This window comes from Bubalus kerabau, chromosome 10 (assembly GCF_029407905.1).
Source record: "Bubalus kerabau isolate K-KA32 ecotype Philippines breed swamp buffalo chromosome 10, PCC_UOA_SB_1v2, whole genome shotgun sequence".
Classification (NCBI taxonomy): Eukaryota; Metazoa; Chordata; class Mammalia; order Artiodactyla; family Bovidae; genus Bubalus; species Bubalus kerabau.
The window spans coordinates 27,832,063-27,858,471 of record NC_073633.1 but is presented as its reverse complement, the minus strand read 5'-3'; the positions used below and the strand labels follow the sequence as shown (position 1 = coordinate 27,858,471).

The window sequence follows — 26,409 nt, the reverse complement described above, 5'->3', positions numbered from 1 at the left end:
TCTTCCTCTCTAGCGTTAAGCAAATTGATTTATCAAGAATTCTCCAGGTCAGAATACTGGAGTGGGTAGTCATTCCCTTCTCCAGGGGACCTTCTCAACCCAGGGATCAAACCCAGGTCTTCTACATTGCAGGCGGATTCTTTACCAGCTGAGCCACCAGAGAAAGCCCTTATGAAGAACAATAACATATAAAATGTTGATGACCTTGGTCTTACATGTTCTCATGGACCTATGTCTAGATCAGTGAGACACAACTCCCAATATTTAAGATGGCAAAGAGTTTTAAGACTATGATGCAGGGAATAGACATCAATGGAGACTGAACTGTGCTGGCATTTCTAACAGGATTTCTATTGCTTTTGATAATGCTGTGGCTCTGGATTTGTGTATTTTTAGGGTTTTCCCTATCCCAATTTCCACCACAATTAATGGGTGTGGTTGGAAGAGTTGAGGGTGATTTAGAAATACATGTATTGAGTTTTAACAGGAGTTCTTATATTTAGTCACTGGCTAAAATTTTCTGAATTTACTTTTGTTTACACACATACACACATGTAAATTGTGATCACATACACATGTATTTCTCCCCCTGCTGCTATCTAACATGTCATACACTTGACAGATTTTGTGACGCAGAGGCAAGATATGAAATCATTCATAGACAACAAAATATTTTGCAGGTAACTTTTACCAGATTCCATAGGAGGCGGGAACAGAGATTGAATCAAAAAATTCTGCCTTTCTGTTAGAGTCGAAACCCCAGTGTTACTTTTGATTCTCTGATCCAAAGGAGAATGAACTGAACATGATTCAGTTTTACCACTGTTTATTTCTAGTCTGATAGTGTTCTGATTCGACAAACTGATGTGCAGAAGTCTAGCATTTCCCTCCTATGAAGGAAGCGTGTGACACAACACAGACAAACAGCCCTCCAGCTGCTGACTCAGTTTCCTCCATGGGGCAGAAGCATCACACAGCCCAGGAGCTCTGCCTGGACTTCTTGAACACAGGGTGCAGAATTCAGATCTGGATCTGAAATGGAGCAGAGGCCGTGTCACTGTAGGGAGGAGCTGCCCATATGCTGGTTGCCAGTGCGCCGAGGGCAGGCAGAGCCTTGTCTGTCTTGGTGAGCATGGCCACACACAGGACTCATGTGCCTCTCTCAGTGCCAAGGCTGTGTGGAGGGGCAGACCACTGTTACCTGATGTATCTTGAAAGGGAGGGATAATGGGCAATGGAATCGGGGCATTAGGTCCTAAGCCACTTCATCCCCTATACCATCATGGTTGTAAGTAAAGGCTCTTTCCTGCAGGATCCAGCATGACCCAGAAGGTAACTCAAGTCCAGTCAGCAATTTCTGTGGTGGAGAAGGAGGCTGCAGCCTTGGACTGTGTATATGAAGCTAGTAGTTATGGTTATTATTAAAAAATCAGACATCACATTGAAAACTGGATTTCTAGCTTGTCTATAAAAATATCTAAGAACACAACATCCTCTGGGGTAGAGGTCAAAAGTCATGTTTGATTGCATAATGCCTTTGATATAGACTCATTTTATGTTTAAAATCTATGCAGATTTACCATTCACGACACAAATAGCCCAAAAATAAAATTTTAAATTATTAGTCCTAATATAGAAGCTGATCCACAAAGCAAACAAATCTGAATTAACATCTCATGGAAATATACCTGTTTTTTTCCCTGCGATTTTTATCATCACAGCATGGATCCCAGTGTGAGAAATTTCAGTAGAGTTTATTCATTAATTCTTAGTTTTCTGGTAAGCATTGGGGAAACATTAGTTGGCAAGACAGATGTGATGTCTGCTTTTATGGAGCTCATGTTCCAGGGGGCTGTAGTGGTGTCCAGTACAGGAATGTAGGCATAAAGGACATTTGATATCATCCTTAATAAAACGATGAATTGAAATTAGCTGAATTCATACCCTGTCATCTGCATCACAGCATGACTTTTGAGGTGTTCCTTAGCCTCTTTTGGCATCAGTTTCTTCATATGTAAAATGGCAATAATAGAACCTACTTCATGGACTTAAGAATCAAAATCATCTATATATCTCTATCTGTTTAAAATCATTATAAAATTAAATTATATATAAACACACCTGCCTGTGTGTTTTATAGAAATAAAATTTTAAGCACAGGTACATATTATGGCATCTTGATACAGCAGGGATCACAATAATGACCATTATTAATATAAAAGGCAGAGTTTGTTTCAGTACCTACGTCAGATTTTCATTCATGTCATTTTTTTTATAACAACACAAAGTTTCTCCTTATTTTTCAAGAAAGGACCAAAGCTCAGTGAAAAGCCAGGGCCATGTTGGCGCTGTTAGGAATGCTGCCTACAGGGGTTGGTAGCCCTGTGGTCAGTGTTCCCATTCTCAGCAGCCCCTCCAGACAAGTCCCCGGTCCTGACAGAGAAGAGCAGGTGACTTATGCTCAAAATAAAAGTGCCCTTCTCAGGGCCAGGCAGGGCCACTTTAGTTCCCCTGACTATATAACTGAAGGTGTATTTTATCATATTTGTTGACAGATCAATGGGAAAATGCTCTAAGACATGATCAATAGTCACTGCAGCCTTCAGTTGATTTGGTTTCAGCTTGCACACAGTTAATAAACATTCAGCAAAGTTCCACATGTCAAGATAAAAGATAATGAAGAAATGGCATTTTTCACCTAAAAAAAATATACTGCTATTGCATAACTTGTGAGATACAAAATCTCTGTGTAAGTTAAGGAGAGATTTTTTCCTGTTATTGTTTTAAGAGTATATAAACACTTTTTCAATATATCTGAAACTTGATTGATTGATGAATTAATTTTCCCTGAGATGATGTGATCACTGGCAAAGCGGATATTCTCATCCTGTACCCAGTTTGAAGGCAGACTGCCACTGGAGTGGAATGAGTTTTTCACATGCTCCAAGAAACTAGGAGAAAGTATCAACCCCTCCCAAAGCAGGAACATCTCCCCACTCCTCTGCTCATGAGCAGGAATGTGGAGCCACTTGGGTCAGTGCTCTGCATCTCCGCTACAATTGGGCCCATTGCACAGAGTTTACCCTCTGCATCTCTGCAGGCTGAACTCTTGACTGCAAATTCGGGACCAGACTTTCTGTAAGGACAGCGGAGGACACAGAAGGAGAAGAGATATATGTTTTATTTCTGGGCAGTCTAGGAGATGTGGCATAAACACTGAATCATTCTCATTTAAAAATTTATAGGCACAACTATAAAAATGCAGAATTTAATAGTTATAATGGTTTTAATATTCCTGGAGGTTGTAGTCCCCATCCTTATTTAACAGGGGGGATGTCTGAACACCCACCTGAGGGTAAACACAGATTTCCTCCAAACAACCTAGAGTCCTGCACACTGGGTGTTGGACACCTGAGCACTGGGGCTTCAACATCTTGATAAACAGGCCAGAGAAAGGGAGAGGGAGATGAAAAAACAAAACTAAATCTGAACAGTGAAAGGAAAGTATCCAAGCAGGTTTTATTCCCCTGGATGTAACTGTGTCAGCCCTCTACTTCGGTCTGATCCCTCATTCCACATCTCTGGGTCCAGGCTAGTGGGACTACAGACAGGGCAGAGGAATGTTTTTTTTGTTGTTTTTTTTTTTTTTTTTTAACCTGCTCTTCAGTCAACTGAAAGCAGTTTGAGACAGGAATCATGTCTGGTTTTGGTTTCCATGTTGTAGACAACTCTGTAAGTTTCCAGAATGAATGCTGGAGCCTAGGGATTCCTGAACATGCACAACAGTTTACGAGAACCTCGGTGATCAGCTGAGCCAGAGAGCCCTGCCAGCATGATCACTTGACTCAAGACCTTAATTTTAGGGGGAACTTTGGTCCGGGGGATAGGACTCTGCACTCCCAATGCCGGGAGCCTGAGTTTGATCCTTTTTCAGGGAACTAGATCTCACAAGCCAAAATTAAGACCCGGCACAGACAAAAACAAAAACAAAACATAACAACTCAGCAAACAGCCATGCATTAAAAAAATACCCTAATTTTAGAAAAACAGGTCATTTTGACTGTTGATAAATTCTATGTCCATTAGCAGGTATCATTTGAAGAAGATTGCTCTTGTGTTCAACTCACTTGGTCATTGCCATTTAGAAACATTTATTTTTAATTGGAAGATCATTGGAAATCTACAGGTAAAAGGAGGACACTAGAACCCTTCCCAACACCAAATACAAAATAAACTCAAAATGGATTAATGACTTAAATGAAGGCCAGAATTCATAGAACTCTTAGAGGAAAACACAGGCAGTACACTCTTTGACATACATCGCAGCACGATCCTCTTTGACCCACCTCCTAGAGTATTGGAAATAAAAACAAAAATAAACAAATCGGACTTAATTCAACTAAGAGTCACAGCATTGTTCCTGGGTTGACAGCACTGACTGAGAGCCCGTGTCAGGCCACCTCCCAGCTGCCTGCAGCCGCAGCGTTGCCACGCCTTAGAATGGTGTATGTCAGCAAAGAACAATGTTTTGACTTCTCACCATAATACAGTCTTACTTTGCATAAGGCAAGCCCAACCCTTGAGAAAACAAGCTATGAAATGACTGAATTAAATCTTCTTCTGGGTTCACTTCTCTAGCCTATAATTGTACAGGAAACCAGACAAATGGGCTGACAGACACTGAGCAAACAGTTCTTTCCAAAGAGATTCCTGAATCCTTAATAAAACAAACAAACAGAAGACAGATGAACACCACATACACATGCCTCTGGAATGAAGAGTGCCAGGCTAACATATTAAGCATCTAAACTTGACATTCTAAAAATAATGCTTAGTTGAGTTAAAACAACTATGTGACAAGAAGCGAAACAATAGTGATTGTGTTTCAAGAACCAAGGTCCCTAATTAAGTTCACCTGTCCCTCATGAGGCTAAAGGGGTAAGGTTGCCGTCATCCAAGGATGATCAAACTCCACCACCCCACTCTCCCCCCACAACCCCTGCCTTGCTCTTATCTCTCTCTCTCTTTTTTGTCAACATTCCTCCTCTCAGGTACAGAGGTCCACCATTTTTAAGTATTTCAGGAGCTCCGTTCTGCTATCCTGTCTCAATCCCACAATGAGACAGCTGCACTAGTTTTGGTAAATCCCCCGTGCACTGGTGCCTGGAAGCTGCCTCCATGAAGTAAACTGGTCAATGTCAGTGCTAATCTCATCTGTATTCCTTATCTCTGTGCTACCTGATGTTCAAGGTCCAAAAATAGTTTTCCAATTGAAAGATCAACTCTACCGTTATCAGTGAAAAAGAAGTCACATATTTTACTTTTATTGTGTTTTACTAATAAGTCTTTCCTGGACAAGGAAATGGCAACCCACTCCAGTATCTTGCATGGAGAATCCCATGGACAGGTGAGCCTGGCAGGCTACAGTCCATAGGGTCGCAAAGAGTCGGACACGACTGAAGTGACTTAGCAGCAATAAGTCTTTCCATGATAAATCAGGATAATAACATCATTTAACAACAAATCATTTGACACCTGCCTTAGATAAAATTTTCTCCACGGCATGTTGACAGAGTCAACATGAATATAACTACTTCAGAGAAATGACTTGGGTTGAGGAGGAAACACTTTCCATACAGAGGGGTCTTTCTCTGACCCATGGGAATCCTGGAGGCACATGCAAGGAAGAAAACTCTGACTATTCCATCTAGAAATTGTAACTGGGATTTCTTGCGAAGCTAGAGATACCTGTACCATGCAAAAAGTTATGGAAGGAATAATAGAATATTTCCCTAAGAATGCTTACGTTTAGGATTCTCTTCTTACGGTCCTGTCCCATTCTCCTGTATGTACCCCACAAGCTATAATTAGGAGGAATAGGTCACACTCCACTGTGGTGCAATTTTCACGATCACCACCAGACGGCGGGGCTTCCTTCAGATGCGGTTCCTCATTGTATTCAGGAGCTGGTTTCACTTGCCTGCTTTGAAGCCACAAGACAGAATATTGCTGCAGTACAGAAAGGGGCTCTCAGTTTCTGAGCGAGGAGCTTCTGTAACATTCAGATGGAGACTAGATTTGTTTGACTGGTGTGTTCCAGGGCACAAGCATCGTTTTCTTTTGCGAACATGCATTCTGCCACTCACACAGTTCTTCTGATCATTTTAATATTCAGTAAGTAATATTTTATTCCAAATGTTAATGATTTTTCACCTTCTTGTAACTATAGGTAAGTTTTACATTTCTTCTTTGACTGAAAACTCTTTTCCTGTACATTTCTACGATAACAAAGTGATTTTCTTGTAGGAGGGACCAATGGTGACTCAGTGAACCAGACAGAAGGCCCAGTGACTGTCTCAGAGGGGGCTCTCATGACCCTGAACTGCAATTACCAGACCAGATATTCAACTTCCTATCTTTTCTGGTACGTCCAGCGTCTCAACAAAGCTCCTCAACTCCTCCTGATGAGCTTAACAGCAGACAAGAAGGTAGAGCATGAAGGTTTTCAGGCCACTCTTGTTAAGCGTGACAGCTCCTTCCACCTGCAGAAACGGGCAGTGCAAGCATCAGACTCGGCTGTGTACTACTGTGCTCTGAGTGACACAGTGAGAGAGGGCTGCGGGGGAGCTGAGCACAAACCCAGAGTGCAGATGGGGCTCTGGCTGTGGGCAGCCCTGAAAAAAGGTGTTGTTTCTCTCTCCAGAGGTAGTGTGAAAGCACTTCCAGCTCTGATACTCAGAGCCAAGGACCTTGAAATTCTTGAATTGCCTTGCAGAGGAATCTGGGGTAGGACAGTGTAAAGAGGAACCTAAGCGCTTTTCTCCAGAAATGCCTGTTTTCAGCCCATCCACATCCCCCCAGATGGCATAGAATCCCTTAAAGTGACATTAACTCCTCAATGACAATTCAAAGTATATATGCTGAAATACTTCACAATGTGTTAAGGAAAATTTCAGGGTACATTGTTGATGGATGACTGTGTGATCTGGAAGCTAGTCTCTGGTCTTTGAAATTCAAGCCAAGATTGTGTATCCTGCTGAGTTTCACCTGCAGACACTCCATCTTCAGGGACTGGAGCTTTATTCTCTCTTTCCTTGACTTTTCCATCCCTTCTGGTTGCTCCAGAAATCCTGCTGCCTAAGTAAGTTCCAGGAGGAGAGTTTCTGAGAAGATATTCCTTCTGTCAAGGGCCCTGTGGATCAGAGCAGCCCACTCTGTAAATATCACAGGTGTTGTGTGTATTGTTTGTATTCAAACTGGGTACAGGATATTCTCTTTGCTAATAACCTCATCTCATGGAAATGAATGCCAAAGAATGTTCAAATTACCATACAAGTGCACTCATTTCACATGCTAACAAGATTATGCTCAAAATCCTTCAAGCTATGCCTCAGCAGTACATGAATCAAGAACTTCAGATGTGCAAGTCGAGTTTAGATAAGACAGAGGAATCAGAGCAGATCCAATATCTGCTGGATCACAGAAAAAGCAAGGGAATTAAAAAAATATATACTTCTACTTCATTGACTATGCTAAAGCCTTTGACTGTGGATCACAACAAACTGTGGAAAATTTTTAAAGAGATGGGAATACCCAAGAAACCTGTATGCAGGACAAGAAGCAACAATTAGTACTGCGCATGGAACAATGGACTGGTTCAAAATTGGGAAAGGAGTACGTCAAGGCTATATATTGTCACCCTGATTATTTAACTTATACGTGGAGTACATCATGTGAAATGCAGGGCTGGATGACTCATAAGCTGGAATCAAGATTGCCAGGAGAAATATCAACAGCCTCAGTGGTATGTGGATGATTCCACTCTGATGGCAGAAAGTGAAAAGAAACTAAAGAACCTCATGAGGCAGATGAAAGAGGAGAGTGAAAAAGCTGGATTAAAACTTAACATTAAAAAATCTAGATTACGACATCTGGTCCCTTCCTTTATGGAAAATAGATGGGGAAAATGTGGAAACAGTGACAGATTTAATTTTCTTGGGCTTCAAAATCACTGCAAATGGTGACTGCAGCCATGAAATTAAAAGATGCTTGCTCCTTGGAAGAAAAGCTATGACCAACTTAGCATATTAAAAAGCAGAGACATTACTTTACCCACAAAGGTCCATATAGTCAGAGGCATGGTTTTCCCAGTAATCATGTATGGATGTGAGAGTTGAATCATAAAGAAGGCTGAGTGCCAAAGAATTGATGCTTTCTAGCTTTCTAGCTCTTGAGAGTCTCTTGGATTGCAAGGAGATCAAAGAAGTCAATCCTAAAGGATATCAACCCTAAATATTCTTTGAAAGGACTTATGTTGAAGCTGAAGTTCCAGTATTTTGGCCACCTGATGTGAAGAACCGATTCACTGGAGAAGACCCTGATGCTGGGAAAGATTGAGGGCAAGAAGATAAGGAGGTGACAGAGGATGAGATGGTTGGATGGCATCACTGACTCAATGGACATGAGTTTAGCAAACTCTGGGAGATAGTAAATGACAGGAAAGGACACACAACACCTTCAATATTTAGACAGTGAGCTGCTCTGACCCACAGGGCCCTTCAGAAGGAATATCTTGTCAGGAAGCTCTCCTTTTGGAACTTAGTTAGGCAGCAGCATTTCGGGAGCAACCAGAAGGGATGGAAAAGTCAAGGAAAGAGAGAATAAAGCTCCTGGCGTGCAGCAGTTCATGGGGTTGTAAAGAGTCAGACATGACCTAGGGACTGAACAGCAACAAAAACAGGGGAAATTAATTCATCAATCAGTCATATTTCAGACACAGGGAAAAGTGTTTATGTACTCTTACAATAAGCTATCTTGGCAGCAGAGTGAGCTTTTTCATCTGTTCAAGAAACTAGGAGAAAGTATCACCCCCTCCCGAAGCAGGAACATCTTCCCACTCCTCTGCTCATGAGCAGGATGTGGAGCCACTTGGGTCAGTGCTCCGTGTCTCTGATACAATCATGCCCATTGCACAGAGAGTCCCCTCTGCATCTCTGCAGGCTGAATTCTTGTCTGCAGCTTCTAGGAGCAGACTTTCTGGAAGGACAGTGGTGGACACAGCAGGTGGGAAGAGATGTCTGTTTTACTGCTGGGCAGTCTGTGAGATGTGGCCAGGATACTGAATCATTGTCATTTCATAATTTATAGGCATGCGTGAGTTGCTAAGTGGTGTCTGACTCTTTGCGACCCCGTGGACTGTAGCCCAACAGGCTCTTCTGCCCATGGAGTTTTCCAGGCAAGAATACTGGAGTAGGTTGTTATTCCCTTCTCCAGGGGATCTTTCTGTCCCAAGGATTGAACCCTCATCTCCTCAATTGGCAGGCAGATTCTTTATCACTTAGCACCTGGGAAGCCAAATTTATTGGCCCAACTATTTAAATGCAAAGTTTAATAGTTATAGTAGTTTTATGGTCTTGTCAGATGTACTCACCATCATCACTTAGGGTGAATCTGGACACCCACCTGAAGGTAAGCACTGCCTTCCTCCCTGACATCCTGGAGTCCTGCACACTGGGTGCTGGCCACCTGAGCACTGGGGGCTCACATCTTAATAAAGAGGCCACAGAAATGGAGAGGGAGATGAAGGAACAAAAATAAATCTTCATGGTGGGGAAATAAAGTATTCTAGCAGGTTTTATTTCCCTGGTGGTAACTGCATCAGTTCTCTGCTTTTGGTCTGATGCCTCATTTCACATATTGTGGTCCAGGCTAGTAGGAGTACAGACAGGGCATAGGATATACATATATATATTTTTTTTTTTCTCAGCTGCTTCTCAATCAACTGAAAGCAATTTAAGTTAGGAATTGTGTCTGATTTTGGTTTCCACATTGTAGAAAACCCTGTAAATTTCCAGAATGAATGCTGGAGCCTAGGGATTCCTGAAAATGCACAAGAGTTTAAGAGAATCTAGGTGATCTGCTGAGCCAGTCTTACCTGCACGATAACTTCAACTCAAGATTCTAATTTTAGGTGGAGGGTTGGTTCAGTGACTGGGACTCTGCACTCACATTGCAGGAGGCCCAGGTTCGATCCCTGGTCAGAGAACTGGATCCCACACGCCTAAACTAAGACCTGGTGCCAACAAAAAACAAACGAACAGCTCAGCAAACAGATGTGCATTTAAATGATCCCAGTTTTGGTAAGAAATAACAAAGTTCATTTTAACTGATGAGAAAATCTCAGTAGGTGAAAAATGCACATTTGAAGAAGACTGTTCTTTTCAACTGACTTAGTCACAGCCATTGTTACTGGATTGACAACATTGAGCGCCCATGTAAGACACCTCACAGCTGTCTGCAGACACAAAGTTCCCATGCCTTAAAATGGCTTATGTCACCAAAGAACAACCTTTTGACTTCTTGCCATATTATAGCTAGACTTTACATAAAGTAAACCCAATCCTAGAGAAAAGAACAAGCTATGAGATGACCCCATTAAATCTTCTGCTGGGTTTGCTTCACTGGCACAAATAATTGCACAGGAAACCAGACAAACAGGCTGACAGACACTGAGCCAGCAGTTCTTTCCATTGAGACTCCTGAATCCCTAAGAAAACAAACAAACGAACAGAAGACAGATCAATGCCACACATGCACCTCAGGAATGAAGAGTGCCTGGCTAATATATTAAGCATCTAAACTTGACATTCTAAAAAAAAAATACTTGGTTGAATTAAAACAACTATGTGACAAGAGGTAAAAAGACGTTTCAAGAAACAGGTTACCTAAGTAAGGCCACCTGTCCCTCATGAGGCTAAACGTGTAAGGTTGCCGTCATCCAAGGATGGTCCAAATCCCCCCAGCCCCCACTCTCCCCCCCAACCCCTATCTTGGGCTTATCTCTCTCTCTCTCTCTCTTTTTTTGTCAACATTCCTCCTCTCAGGTACAGAGGTCCACAATTTTTAGGTATTTCAGGATCTCCAGTCTCCTATCCTGTCTCAATCCCACAGTGAGACAGCTGCACTATTTTTGGTAAACCCCTCATGCACTGGTGCCTGGAAGCTGCCTCCATGAAGTAAGCTGGGTAATGTCAGTGCTAATCTCATCTGTTTTCCTTATCTCTGTGCTACCTGATGTTCAAGGTCCAAAAATAGTTTTCCAATTGGAAGATCAACTCTACCGTTATCAGTGAAAAAGAAGTCACATATTTTACTTTTATTGTGTTTTACAAATATATCTTTCAATGATAAATCAGGATAATAACCTTATCACTTAACTACACATTATTTGACACCTGCCTTAGATAAAATTTTCTCCACGGCATGTTGACAGAGTCAACATGAATATAACTACTTCAGAGAAATGACTTGGGGAGAGGAGGGAGCACTTTCCATACAGAGGGCTCCTTCTCTGACCCATGGGAATCAGAGACACATGCAAGGAAGAAACCTCTGAATATTCCATTTGGAAAGTGTAACTGGGGTTTCTTGCGAAGCTAGAGATACCTGTACCATGCAAAAAGTTATGGAAGTAATATTGGAATATTTCCCTAAGCATGCTTATGTTTAGGACTCTCTTCTTAGGGTCCTGTCCCCTTCTCCTGTATGTACCCCACAAGCTATTATCAGCAGGAATAGGTCAGACCGCACTGTGGTGCAGTTTTCACGATCACCACCGGAGGGCGGGGCTTCCTTCAGATGCGGTTCCTCATTGTATTCAGGAGCTGGTTTCACTTGCTTGCTTTGTAGCCACAAGAGAGAATATTGCTGAAGTACAGAAAGGGGCTCTCAGTTTCTTAGCGAGGAGCTTCTATAACATCCAGATGGAGACTATATTTGTTTGACTGGTGTATTCCAGGGCACAAGGATCGTTTTCTTTTGCGAACATGCATTCTGCCACTCACTCAGTTCTTCTGATCATCTTAATATTCAGTAAGTAACATTTTATTCCAAATGTTAATGATTTTTCATTTTCTTATAATTATGGGTAAGCTTTATTTTTCTTCTCTGACTGAAACTCCTCTCTTGTACATTTCTACCATAACAAAGTGATTCTGTTCCAGGAAGGACCAATGGTGACTCAGTGAACCAGACAGAAGGCCCAGTGACTGTCTCAGAGGGGGCTCTCATGACCCTGAACTGCACTTACCAGGCCACATATTCAACTTCCTATCTTTTCTGGTACGTCCAGCATCTCAACAAAGCTCCTCAACTCCTCCTGATGAGCTTAACAGCAGACAAGAAGGTAGAGCATGAAGGTTTTCAGGCCACTCTTGATAGGAGTGACAGCTCCTTCCACCTGCAGAAACAGGCAGTGCAAGCATCAGACTCGGCTGTGTACTACTGTGCTCTGAGTGACACAGTGAGAGAGGGCTGCAGGGGAGCTGAGCACAAACCCCGAGTGCAGATGGGGCTCTGGCTGTGGGCAGCCCTGCAAGGGGTTGTTGTTTCTCTCTCCAGTGTGCTATGCTAGAGGTATTGTCAAAGCACTTCCAGGTCTGCTCCTCAGAGCCAAGGACCTAGGAATTCTTCAGTTGCCCTACAGAGAGGAATCTGGAGCAGGATAGTGCAAAAAGGAACCTAAGAACTTTTCTCCAGAAATGCCTGTTTTCAGCCCATCCACATCCCCCTAGATAGAATCCCTTAAAGTGACATTAACTCTTCAATGACAATTCAGATTATATATGCTGAAATATTTCACAATGTGTTAAGGAAAATTCCAGGGCACATTGTTGATGGATGACTATGTGACCAGGAAGCTAGTCTCTGGTTTTTAAAATTCAGGCCAAGATTGTGTATCCTGCTGAGTTTCACCTGCAAATGCTCCATCTTCAGTGACTGGAGCTTTATTCTCTCTTTCCTTGACTTTTCCATCCCTTCTGGTTGCTCCAGAAATCCTGCTGCCTAAGTAAGTTCCAGGAGGAGAGTTTCTGAGAAGATATTCCTTCTGTCAAGGGCCCTGTGGATCAGAGCAGCCCACTCTGTAAATATCACAGGTGTTGTGTGTATTGTTTGTATTCAAACTGGGTACAGGATATTCTCTTTGCTAATAACCTCATCTCATGGAAATGAATGCCAAAGAATGTTCAAATTACCATACAACTGCACTCATTTCACATGTTAGCAAGATTATGCTCAAAATCCTTCAAGCTATGCTTCAGCAGTCCGGGAACTGAGAACTTCAGATGTACAAGCTGAGTTTAGAAAAGGCAGAGGAACCAAAGATCAAATTACTAACACCAGCTGGATCACAGAAAAAAGCAATGGAATTAAAAAAAAAAATCTACTTCTGCTTCATTGACTGTGCTAAAGGCTTTGATTGTGTGGATCACAACAAACTGTGGAAAATTCTTAAAGAGATGGGAATACCCAAAAAACCTGTATGCAGGACAAGAAGCAAGAGTTGGTACTGCACATGGAACAATGAACTGGTTCAAATTTGGAAAACGAGTACTTCAAGGCTATATATTGTCACCCTGCTTATTTAACTTATATGCAGAGTAGACCATGCGAAATGCTGGGCTGGATGATTCACAATCTGGAATCAAGTTTCCCAGGAGAAATATTAACAATCTCAGATATGCAGATGGTACCACTCTAATGGCAGAAAGTGAAGAGAAACTGAAGCGCCTCTTGATGAGGGTTAAAGAGGAGAATGTAAAAGCTGGATTAAAACTCAACATTCAGAAAACTGAGATTATGGCATCTGGTCCCATCACTTTGTGGCAAATAGATGGGGAAAAAGTGGAAACAATGACAGATTTTATTTTCTTGGGTTCCAAAGTCACTGCAGATGGTGATTGCAGCCATGAACTTAAAAGACACTTGATCCTTGGAAGAAAAGACGTGACTAACCTAGACAGTGTATTAAAAAGCAGAGACATTTCTTTACCGACAAAGGTCCCTATAGTCAGAGCTATGGTTTACCCAGTAATCATGTATGGATGTAAGAGTTGGACCATAAAGAAGCCTAAGCGGCAATCTTGAATCTGGAATTCTGATGCAGTTACCACCAGTGGAATAAAACCTGCTAGAATACTGAAACTGAAGCTCCAATTCTTTGGCCACTTGATTGCAAAGAACCGATTCACTGGAGAAGACACTGATGATGGGAAAGATTGAGGGCAAGAGGAGAAGAAGGTGACATAAGATAAGATGGTTAGATGGCATCACTGACTCAATGGACATGAGTTTGAGCAAACTCTTGGAGATAATGAAGGACAGGGAAGCCGGATGTGCTGCAGTTCCTGGGGTCGTAAAGAGTCAGACATGATCTAGGGACTGAACAACAGCAAAAGCAGGGGAAATTAATTCATCAGTCAGTCATATTTCAGACATGTGGAAGAAGTATTTATGTACCCTTACAATAAGCTATCTTGGCAGTGGAGTGGGCTTTTCACCTGCTCAAGAGACTAGGAGAAATTACCACCCACTCACCAAGCAGGAACATCTCCACACTCCTCTGCTCATGAGCAGGAATGCGGAACCACTTTGGTCACTCTCTGTGTCTCTGCAACAATCTTGCCCATTGCACAGAGTGTCCCCTCATCTTTTCAGGCTGAACTCCCATCTGCAACTTCCAGAAGCAGACTTTCTGGAAGGACAGTGGTGGGCACAGCAGGTGGGAAGACATGTCTGTTTTACTGCTGGGCAGTCTGTGAGATGTGGCCAGGATACAGAATCATTGTCATTTCATAATTTATAGGCATGTGTGTATTGTGTCTGGTGCTCAGTTGCTAAGTGGCGTCCAATCCTGTGGACTGTAGCCTGCCAGGCTCCTCTGTCCATGGAATTTTCCAGGCAGAATACTGGAGTGGGTTGCTATTTTCTCCTCCAGGAGATCTTCCTGACCCAGGGATTGAACCCTCATCTCCTCAATTGGCAGGCAGATTCTTTACTGCTGAGCTACTGGGGAAACCCAATTTATACACACAACTACTTAAATGCAGAGTTTAATAGTTATAGTAGTTTCATGGTCTTGGCAGATATAGTCACCATCATCACTTAGGGTGAATCTAGACACCCACCTGAAGGTAAGCACTGCCTTCCTCCCTGACATCCTAGAGTCCTGCACACTGGGTGCTGGGCACCTGAGCACTGGGGGTTCACATCTTAATAAACAGGCCACAGAAATGGAGAGGGAGATGAAAGAACAAAAATAAATCTTAACTGTGGGGGAAAAAGTATTCTAGCAGGTTTTATGGAGAAGGCAATGGCACCCCACTCCAGTACTCTTGCCTGGAAAATCCCATGGACAGAGGAGCCTGGTAGGCTGCAGTCCATGGGATCACTAGGAGTTGTACACGACTGAGCGACTTCACTTTCACTTTTCCCTTTCATGCATTGCAGAAGGAAATGGAAACTCACTCCAGTGTTCTTGCCTGGAGAATCCCAGGGACAGGGGAGCCTGGTGGGCTGCCATCTATGGGGTTGCACAGAGTTGGACACAACTGAAGTGACTTAGCAGCAGCAGCAGGTTTTATTCCCCTGGTGGTAACTATATCAGCTCTCTACTTTCAGTCTGATTCCTCATTTCATGTATTGGGGTCAGGCTAGTGGAAGTACAGAGGGGGCATAGGATTTTTTTTTTTTTTTTTTTTTTTTTTTTGCTTACCTGCTTTTCAATCAACTGAAAGCAATTTGAGATAGGAATTGTATCTGATTTTGGTTTCCACATTGCAGACAACCCTGTAAATTTCCAGAATGAATGCTGGAAGCTAGGGATTCCTGAAAATGCACAAGAGTTTCAGAGAATCTAGGTGATCTGCTGAGCCAGAGAGTCCTGCCAACATGATAACTTCAACTCAAGATTCTAATTTTAGGTGGAGGGCTGGTTCAGTGAGTAGAACTCTGTACTCACATTGTAGGAAGCCCGGGTTCGATCCCTGGTCAGGGAACTAGATCCCACAAGCCTAAACTAAGATTGCACAGACAAAAAACAAACAAAAAGAACAGCTCAGCAAACAGATGTGCATTAAAAATGATCCCAGTTTTGGTAAGAAATAACAAAATTCATTTTAACTGGTGAGATAATCTCTGTAGGTGAAAAAAGGCACATTTGAAGAAGACTATTCTTGAGTTCAACTGACTTAGTCACAGCCATTGTTACTGGATTGACAATGCTGCCCTGAGAGCCCGTTTAAGGCAACCTCACAGCTGTCTGCAGCCACACGTTCCCATGCCTTAAAATGGTTTATGTCAGCAAAGAACAATGGCAACAATTCCTACCATAATATAGTCAGACTTTGCATAAAGTAAACCCTATCCTGGAGAAAAGAACAAGCTATGAGATGACCCCATTAAATCTTCTGCTGGGTTCGCTTCACTAGCACAAATAATTGCACAAGAAACTACGCAAACAGGCTGACAGACACTGAGCCAACAGTTCTTTCCATTGAGATCCCTGAATCCCTAATAAGACAAACAAACAAACAGAAGACAGATTGATGCCACACACGCCTCAGGAATGAAGAGTGCCCGGCTAACATACTAACCATCTAAACCTGACATTCTAAAAAAGATACTTAGTTGAATTAAAGCAAGAATGTGACAAGAGGTAAAAAGACGTTTCAAGAACCAGGTTACCTAAGTAAGGTCTCATGAGGCTAGAGGTGTAAGGTGGCTTGTCATCCAAGTAGGGTCCAGGGCCCCAAAGGAGGCCCCTTCAGGGAGGTTTACCAAACTCATGGAGTCTTCTCTCTTTAGTTACAGATCTGTGCTCAGTCCAAGATTCACAGTGACGCCTCCCCCCACCTCTTTGCCCTCGTCTCTCTTCCTCTCTCTCTTTTGCCCTCATCCCTCCTCTCTGGTACACTGGTCCACAAATTTCTAGGTTCCTGAGGATCTCCAAAATATTATTTCATTTTACAGTGAGACAGTTGGGCCATTTTTGTTAAATCCCTCATGCACTGGTGCCTAGAAGCTGCCTCCATGAAGAGAGCTGGGCGATGTCCTGGCTCATCTCACGTGTTTTCCTTATCTCTGTGCCACCTGATGTCCAAGATACACAGCTTGTTTCATATATTTTGTCCAGTTTTCTAGTTGGAAGGTCAACTCTACCTTTATCAGTAAAAAGAAGTAACAGCAATTTATTTTTTAATTTTACAAATATGTCATTTTATGATGGATAGGGGTAATAACCTGCTCATTCAACCACACATTAGATGAGATCTGCCTTAAATGATCTGGTGGCTCAGATGTGTAAAGAGTCCACCTGCAATGCGGGAGATGCAGGAGACTCTGGCTCAATCCCCGTGTTGGGAAGGTCCCTTGAAGGAGGCATGGCAAGCCACTCTAGTATTCTTGCCTGGAAATCCCAGGGACAGAGGAGCCTGGCAGGCTATAGTCTCTAGGGCCACAAAGAGTCAGACACAACTGAGCAGCTGAGCAGAGCACACGGCACAGGGGTAGTTACTGCTCACTCAGCTACACGTTATTTGAGACCTGACTGAGATAATGTTTCCAACATTATGCAACATTCCAACATTCCAGCAGCATGTGGGCTGTGTCTTGGGGATGAATAGAGCGAATTCAGGTGAAGGTCTAGGGAGAGGAGGGAGTGCTTTCCATGCAGAAGGGGGCCTTTCCTGACCCATGGGAATCATGGAGACATATGGAAAGAAGAAACCCTCTGACCATTCCTCCTAAAAATTGTTAACTGGCATTATTTGCAAAGCTAGAGATACCATACCACACAGAAAATGATGGATGTAATAATGGAACGTTTCCCAAAGCATGTTTGTGTTTAGGGCTCTCCTCTTAGAGTCCTGACCCAGTCTCCTGTGTGTACCCCACAAACTATCATCAGGAAGACTAGGTCAGGAGCAGGTCAGGATGAGGACAGTGAAAAAGCTGGCTTTAAACTAAGCATTCAAAAACTAAGATCATGGTATCCCATCCCATCACTTCATGGCAAATAGATGGGGAAACAATGGAAACAGTGACAGACTTTATTTTCTAGGGATCCAAAATCAAAATCCAAAATTCTAGGGATCCAAAGTCACTGCGAATGGTGACTGCAGACATGAAATTAAAAGACACTACTTGGAAGAAAAGCTATGACCAACACAGACAGAATATTAAAAAGCAGAGACATTACTTTTCTGACAAAGGTCCGTATAGTCAAACCTATGGTTTTTCCTGTAGTCATGTATGGATGTGAGAGTTGGACCGAAAAGAAAGCTGAGCGCTGAAAAATTGATGCTTTTGAACTGTGGTCTTCAAAAGAAAGCCCCTTGGCTCTTGAGAGCTCCTTGGACTGCAAGGAGATCAAACCAGTCAGTCCTAAAACAAATCAGTTTTGAATGTTCACTGGAAGGACTGATGCTGAAGTTGAAGCTCCAATACTTTGGACACCTGATGCAAAGAGCTGACTCATTGGAAAAGACCCTGGTGCTGGGAAAGATTGAAGGCAGGAGGAGAAGGGGACGACAGAAGATGAGATGGTTGGATGGCATCACCGACTCAATGGACATGGCTTTGAGCAAGCTCCGGGAGCTGGTGTTGGACAAGGAAGCCTGGCCTGCTCCTGTCCATGGGGTCGCAAAGAGTTGGACACAACTGAGCGACTGAACTGGAGAAGGCAATGGCACCCCACTCCAGTACTCTTGCCTGGAAAATCCCATGGGCGGAGGAGCCTGGTAGGCTACAGTCCATGGGGCCGCTAAGAGTCGGACACGACTGAGCGACTTCACTTTCACTTTTCACTTTCATGCATTGGAGAAGGAAATGGCAACCCACTCCAGTGTTCTTGCCTGGAGAATCCCAGGGACAGGAAGCCTGGTTGGCTGCCATCTATAGGGTCGCACAGAGTCGGACACGACTGAAGGGACGCAGCAGCAGCAGCAGGGCGACTGAACTGAACTGAGGTCAGATATGACTGTGGTGTAATCTTTAAGATCGCCACCAGAGAGCAGGGCTTCCTTCAGATGCTATTCCTTTTTGTATTCAGGAGCTGGTTTGACTTGCCTACTCTAGCCACAAGACAGTTGACTGCTGCTGTGCAGAAAAGGGTTCCCGGTTTTGTGTGAGGAGCTTCTGTAACATCCAGCCAGAGACTAACTTTGCTAGATTTGATGTTTCTAGGGAACAAGGACTGTTGCCAGAATGTTTTCTGCCACTCACTCAGTTCTTGTCATCTTCTTAATACTTGGTAAGTAGCATTTTGTCCTAAAATGATTTTTCATTTTCCTATGATAACAGGTAAGTTTTATTTTTCTTCTCTGGCTGAAAACTCCTCCTGTACGTTTCTACTATAACAAAGTGATTCTCTTGTAGGAGGGACCAATGGTGACTCAGTGAACCAGACAGAAGGCCCAGTGACTGTCTCAGAGGGGGCTCTCCTGACCCTGAACTGCACTTACCAGACTGCTAATTTGGCTCCCTATCTTTTCTGGTACGTCCAGCATCTCAACAAAGCTCCTCAATTCCTCATGAAGGGCTTAACAGCAGACAAGAAGGTAGAGCATGAAGGTTTTCAGGCCACTGTTGTTAGGAGTGACAGCTCCTTCCACCTGCAGAAACGGGCAGTGCAAGCATCAGACTCGGCCGTGTACTACTGTGCTCTGAGTGACACAGTGAGAGAGGGCTGCGGGGGAGCTGAGCACAAACCCAAGGACAGCAGGAGGCTGAAGTCAGAAAGAGGTATATTCTCTCCTTGATCAGAGGTTAGTTTACATTTAGAGTTTTTCAGGAAAACCAATCAAGCTCAGGTCTTATCCTAGAAACTCAGGAGGTTGGAAATTGCTCTACGGGGATAATAGGGTGGATGTCAGTCTTAAAGAAGACCCAAGCTCCAATCCCCAGAAGCACCCCTGTTCAGCCAGAAAGATTCCTCTCTTCTCTAGACTGACTTTTTAAAAAAAAATCTATTTTTCTCATAATGTAAGATGGATATTAGATGCCACAGAATTAATAATTCATTTAGAGAAAAGAAATAGATGATTAAAAGCTGCGTCACCTGAATCATAATCATGAACCAACACAGAAGTACCAAGCAAATCACATACCAGTCTGCATGTGGCTGAGACGTAACGCTATTGAGGGGCTGTTTTCAGTGAAAGCCTTTGAACTGGAGCTGCTGCAGCCGTGGGATGAAAAAGCATTTGTGACTTTTGAGTGGCTATGTTTCTTTTATTATTTATTTGTTTATTTTATTTTTGCTTCAGCTGGGTCTTTGTTCCTGAACTTGGGCTCTCTCCAGTTGCAGTGAATGGAGGTCACTCTTCACTGCAGTGTATGGGCTTCTCAGTGCGGTGGCTTCTCGTTGCAGAGCACAGGCTCCAGGCTCACGGGCTTCAGTGTGGCAGCGCATGGGCTCAGGAGTCGTGGCACGCAGCCTCTAGGGCTACATTTCTGATATAAGGAAATAAGAATGCATGGTCTGGTGAGCTTGTCCTCATTTTGACTATAGGGTGGATATTTAAAAGCAAGATTATTTTAGCACACATTATTGATTAGTGTTAGACACATAGAGCTGGACAAATTTTGTCCACCAGGAAACTTGCTATGATTGCATTAAACAGACAAGGACCTTTACCCAGCGTAAATTCCCCCAGAAACCCATGCCTTGGAGTGTAGGAAGAAAAGCTATGATGATTGAGAGTAAACAGTTTTATCTTCCTGTATGAAAGAAAAACTTGCGAGCTTATTTCACTGTAGATTTGGGCTGCAGATCCCTCCCCCCAAAAAGGAACTATACAAAAATGGATGACTATTTGTTCTCAGAGGTCACTATAATCATAATAAATTGTTTTGTCACAAAACATATGTCTATCCTAGATGCATTGACTGAATATGCATGCAGCCCTGATGTAACTGCTGTTAACTTAATTACAGCATGGCAACCCACTCCAATATTCTTGCCTGGAGAATCCCATGGACAGAAGAGCCTGGTGGGCTACAGTCCATGGAGTCACAAAGAGTCAGATATGACCAAGTGACTTTCAAGTCTAAATAGGCAGGTTACAATCACCAACCACATCCACAAGCCATGGCATGACACAGGCAAACTGATCTCAGCCAGTTACATTTCCTGTTCTGATGCAGAAGCATCTCACAGCTCAGTCACTGTGCATGTGCCCTGGCAGGCACAGGTCAGGCATCTCGACCCGAATTTGAGAGAGAACACAGAGCCTTTCACTCAGAGGAAGAACGTCCAGCATGGGGCTCCCTGGCCTGCTCAGAGCTGTCATAGCCTCTGTCTGCCTTGGTAAGTCTGGTAAGGATGACCGCAAACAGCCTCAGCTCTGATCAGCTCCCATGTGTAGAGGTAGGGCAGGTTATTATTGTCTGTTGGGGTTTAGGAGAGTTGGTTAACTGGCAGAGGAATTAGAACTCTTAATCCTCTGTTTGTTCCTTGAAGCCCTCTGAGTTCCACCAGGAGAATCAGCCTCTTCCTTTCTGTCTCTTTCTCTCTCATATATATATATGTGTATATATATATATATATATATATATAATTTTTTTTCTTCTCTCTAGGATCCATCATGGCTCAGAAAGTAACTCAAAATCGGTCAGAAATTTCTGTGCTGGAGAAGGAGGATGTAACCTTGAACTGTGCATATGAAGCTAATAGCTATACTTATTATTTATTCTGGTACAAGCAACCACCAAGTGGGGAAATTATTTTCCTTATTCATCAGGAGTCTTACAATGAGCTGAATACAACAAAAGATCAGTATTTTTTGAACTTCCAGAAAGCAACGAGTTCCATCAGCCTCACCATCTCAGACTCACAGCTCGAGGACTCAGCCATGTATTTCTGTGCTCTGAGAGACCACAGTGATGCCGCTGCCTGAGGGAGCCCCACAGAAACCTCACATGTCAACATGTGGAGTCCCCCAGCTATGAACACCTTAGTGAGATTCTCGGTAAGGTCAGGAGAAGGTAAGGGGGTTAGAAAGTGAAAACCTCACTGTAAGGAAAATGCTATCTTTGGCTCAGAGCGCCTATCTTAAAGTGTCATTCATCAAAAATACCTTTATCTTCAATTCTCTATCTTGCAGAAGATCGTTTGCCAAATTTTTTTTTAAAAAAACTTTAAAATAGTGATTTTATTAAAGTATGAAATTTGGCTTTAAAAAATTCAATAGTATTTGACTAACTCTGCACCTGAGTTGTCAGAGTTTTAGGTTCACTGCACAAATATTTATGCATTGCTAAGTCTGGCCATCATTGTGGATCTGAAATATCTCTAAAAGGACACTTCTTGGACCCTCCCTGTGCCCTGCCTCACCTGTGCTGTGAATGACTTGGAATGATGTGCATAGAGTAACTGTTACCACAAATCTTCACCCCAAGGAGAAATGAAACCCTACAGTTTGCTCAGAACTAACCTCATCAACTGGTCACATTCCCTATATGTGATTACAAAGTTACATATGTTTAACGTAGAAAATAGAATATGCAAAGAAGAAATGCTAAAAACAAAATAACTCACCAATTTTACTAGTAAAAAAAAAAAACAAAACTCTTTTAGAGATTCATTCATACCTTATAGGATATTTCTAGTCTGAATTTTTACCTGAAAGTATATTGTGAAATAATTATTTCACAACATTATTTACAGGTCAACATCACACATTCTAATGGTGATATTCCAATGTGTGATTTTATCATACTTTTGGGCTAATTCTATTTTACTAGCTTTTTAGATTGTTTTACTCACTGTAGTAAACAATACTGGAATAAACACAAAGGTATTTGATGGTTTTCTTGACGATTCCCAGGAGTATAATAGGAGTTTACCATTAAATCTTTCTGATGTGGCTCCCTGCTCATTTCTGTGACCCTGGAGAATAGAGCATTTTCACTCTGCAATTACTAAACAGTCATATTTTCCTTGTTTCACAAAATTCTTTTATACGAAGGCTTTGCTTTATACTTTAGTCCCAATTAACTCCAATTAACTTCAGTTTTGGATGCCCGCACCACGGATGTGCAGAGTAGCTGTCACATAACATCCTAAAGAGTTCAGTCTCTGCACTATTGGGTGATATTAGGTGGGAATTAACCTAGTGGGTTTGCTTTCATCTGTAATTCCAAAAAGGAAGATACTCTTCTTTGTGTAAGCATTTTCTATCCCTATTGTACAAATAACAATGATCCCAATAAAGAGCAACTTTCCAGAAAAGAAAGTATGTGTGTGTGTGTGTGTGTGTGCGTGCGTGTGTGTGTGTTTGCGACATGCATGTGTGTGAAGGAGAGAGACAGATGAGAGAGAGAGACAATAGACTTACATAGCCAAGTCATCAAGTAATTAACTAGTTAAAAGAGTTGAATTTTGTAAAACATATTGGAAAGAAGGAAATTATCTAGAGATCAACTTTTAATGAAGAAAATAGATGTAAGCAGTTTCAAGGAATAAATCAAACATGTGAAAGAAGAAAAATGTATCCTAGAATTGACTCTTTGCAATCCCATGGACCGTAGCCCGCCAGGCTCCTCTGTCCATGGGATTTCCCAGGCAAGAATACTGGAGTGGGCTGCCATTTCTTTCTCCAGGGAATCTTCCCGACCCAGGGATTGAACTCGCATCGCCTGCATTGGCAGTCAGATTCTTTACCACAGTAAAGTGAGAGAAGTTGTCATTGCAACCTAACGTGAGCTTCAAAATCCTCCAGACTCCAGGGGAATATTTAAACTCTCTGAGCCAATCCTTTGAATCTCCTCTAACTTGAGGAAGATTAAAAAAACACATACCACCACAGCTTCACTTTTTTCCTCTTTTGTTTTTAATATTTTTAAAATTTATTTCGCTGTGCCAGCTCTTAGTTGGAGCACATGGGATCTAATTCTCTGGCTGGGGTCAAACCCAGGTCCCTAGCATTGGGAGTTCAGCCTCTTAGCCACTGCACCACCTGTGAAGTCCCTATTTATTCTAACTCTTTAGTGAATTATCAGTTTTCTCATATATCATTATTGTGCAGAATAGGCTAAGGAAAGTTAAAAAGTGGGCTTATAAATGTTTTGCAAGTGTCTTCAAGCTTGTATTGTGGTCTCTCTCCATGTGTTCTCATGTATTGCAGGCTGTCTTCAAAGCCCAAGACAAAAGGGATGTTGCAATTAATATGCTTTTATATATCTACATCTATATCTATAATTATGTATTGTATTTTTCAGTTGCTCAGTCATGTCTGACTCTTTGTGACCCAATGGACTGCAGAACACCAGGCTTCCCTGTCCTTCACTATCTCTCAGAGCTTGCTCAAACTCATGTCCATTGACTCAGTGATGCCATCCAACCATCATCCTCTGTCATCCCCTTCTCCTTCAATCTTTCCCAGCATCAGGGTCTTTTCCAATGAGTCGGTTCTTCACATCAGGTGGCCAAAGTATTGGAGCTTCAGCTTCAGCATCAATCCTTCCAATGAATATTCAGGACTTATTTCCTTCAGGATGGACTGGTTTGATCTCCTTGCAGTCCAAGTTACTCTCAAGAGTCTTCTCCAACACCACACTTCAAAAGCATCAATCCTTTGGCACTCAGCCTTCTTTATGGTCCAACTCTCACATCCATACATGACTACTGGAAAAATCATAGCTTTGACTATATGGACCTTTGTTGGCAAAGTAATGTCTCTGTTATGACTATAACTGTGAGCTCCACAGGGTCAGGAAACGTGAATGCATTGTACATTACACAGTACATAGCACATAGTGGTTACACATTAAATATTGGTTGACTGAAGAATAATTAATTGATAAAATCAACAGATGTAGAGCTTCTACCCTTTGGATGCTGTTAGGTAATTGCAGATCTATTATTTCTTGTAGTTCATTTCTCATCACCTTAAGATTACTTCTGTTTATATGTGTCATAAGTTCCCTTTCTGTTTGAACAGATTTTCTTCATATGGTACTATTTTCAGGCTTGCAATTAAATTAAATGGTCTCCCTGCTGTTGGCATAGACAGAGCCATCTTAATCACCTGAGTGAGTCTATAGTAAGGTATATAGACTTGTTCTCTTGTAAACTTGGAAGTCCCTCTTATCAGTGATTCTCCTAGGTTTCAGCCATTGTTAATGTACCCCTGTATTATCTCTTTTCTGCTTTCATCTCTAGACTTTTTAATTTGTGAATTTTAGCCTCAAATATTTACTTGCTGTGGCTAAAGATATGAATCCTATTAAGCTAAGGATGGTAGTGGGCAAGGAGGGAGCAGTGGTCCAGACTGAAAGAAAGTCATAGCTACCTTAGTTCCCTTTGAGTCCAATACTTTCCCTTTCCATCCTAGTTTCTAGGGTTCAAAGGAAATGACCCTTGTATAACAGGTGTTCTCCATACACTAGATATTGCCATGAGTACAACTGGATGGTGTCAAAGCATCTGTTTCTGTTTACCTTTACCATTGCCATGACTTTTGCTGCCTCTTTGTATATTTTTTCTTTCAAATCTAAAGACCTAGTTTAGGGATAAATACTCCTACCACTGGGAGTCCTAGCCTAAGACAAGAAAAATGCCTTGTCTGTTTTTCTAGTTTCTGTTTTCAAGGGCTGACTTATTTTGATCGAGTACAACTTTAAGCTCCTGGATTCACGACCCTTAAGAAAATTTTTAGAAAGAGTTATCCTCAATTGTCATATTTGTATTAAAAAAATAGTTATTTAAAAGACTCTGCCCCTGGGACAGTAGAAAGAAGAATCACTACATCCTTGGAGAAATGAGCTGTTTGACCTTGGAATGCTGTCTGTGAAAACAAGGTTCATGGAAGCCTGTAATTTTCTCAAAAAGTAATAACAGAAAGGGAATTTTCATTCTTGGGACAATTTGTAAAGAGTATTCTCTTCAAGAAACACATGCTCAATTATAGGAAATAACTTATAGACAATAAAGGAAATTCTGACTTTTAGCTCAGTTTGATGACTTAAAGATTGATAGGCATTTTTCTCAGAGAACTTTAAAATCAAAGAAATGTGAATGCTAGAAGAGATTACAGTTATCTTCAATCATAAGACAGATGTAACCATTTTCTGAATCTATACTAGAAAGCATTGCCCTATAATACATGAAAGATGATTTCAGAGACGATGAATTGAGAAGGGCTTGGCTTTTTACTACAGTTTTAACTTTACTCTTTAGGTAGAGAAATCACAGTAAATATAAAAAGGGAAAGTCACAGGCTCAAAGAACAAATTTTTTTTCACTCCCCTATGAGAAGTCTTCAGTCCACATTTTGGTTATGTTGCTTTTAACTTGTTACTTGATAACAGGAAATAGGTAAAGGCTGAAACAAAGATGATGACACAGCCCTTTTAAAAAATATTAAACAATATATACATTATAAAAGTTAACTCAAAATGGATCATGGGCTTAAATTTAACATATAAAACTGTGCAACTCTTAAAAAAAACATAAGATAAAAACTTCAGGCTTGCAGCTAAGTAAATCTTAGATTTGACACTGAAAGCATGATACACTCACACACACATGCACACACCAAACTGAATCAAAATTAAAAACCTTTTCTC

At 42.0% G+C, this 26,409-nt stretch overlaps 2 gene segments (V, D, J or C); both read left to right on the top strand.

Annotated features, from left to right (window-relative positions):
* Positions 1-5,822: 5,822 nt before the first annotated feature.
* On the top strand, positions 5,823-6,800 carry LOC129621937 (T cell receptor alpha variable 18-like). The segment is given in 2 exon segments: positions 5,823-6,174; positions 6,307-6,800. Coding segments are annotated over 2 exon segments (540 nt in total).
* A 5,025-nt stretch (positions 6,801-11,825) lies between these two features.
* Positions 11,826-12,412, top strand: LOC129620445 (T cell receptor alpha variable 18-like). The segment is given in 2 exon segments: positions 11,826-11,871; positions 12,003-12,412. Coding segments are annotated over 2 exon segments (456 nt in total).
* Positions 12,413-26,409: the final 13,997 nt, after the last annotated feature.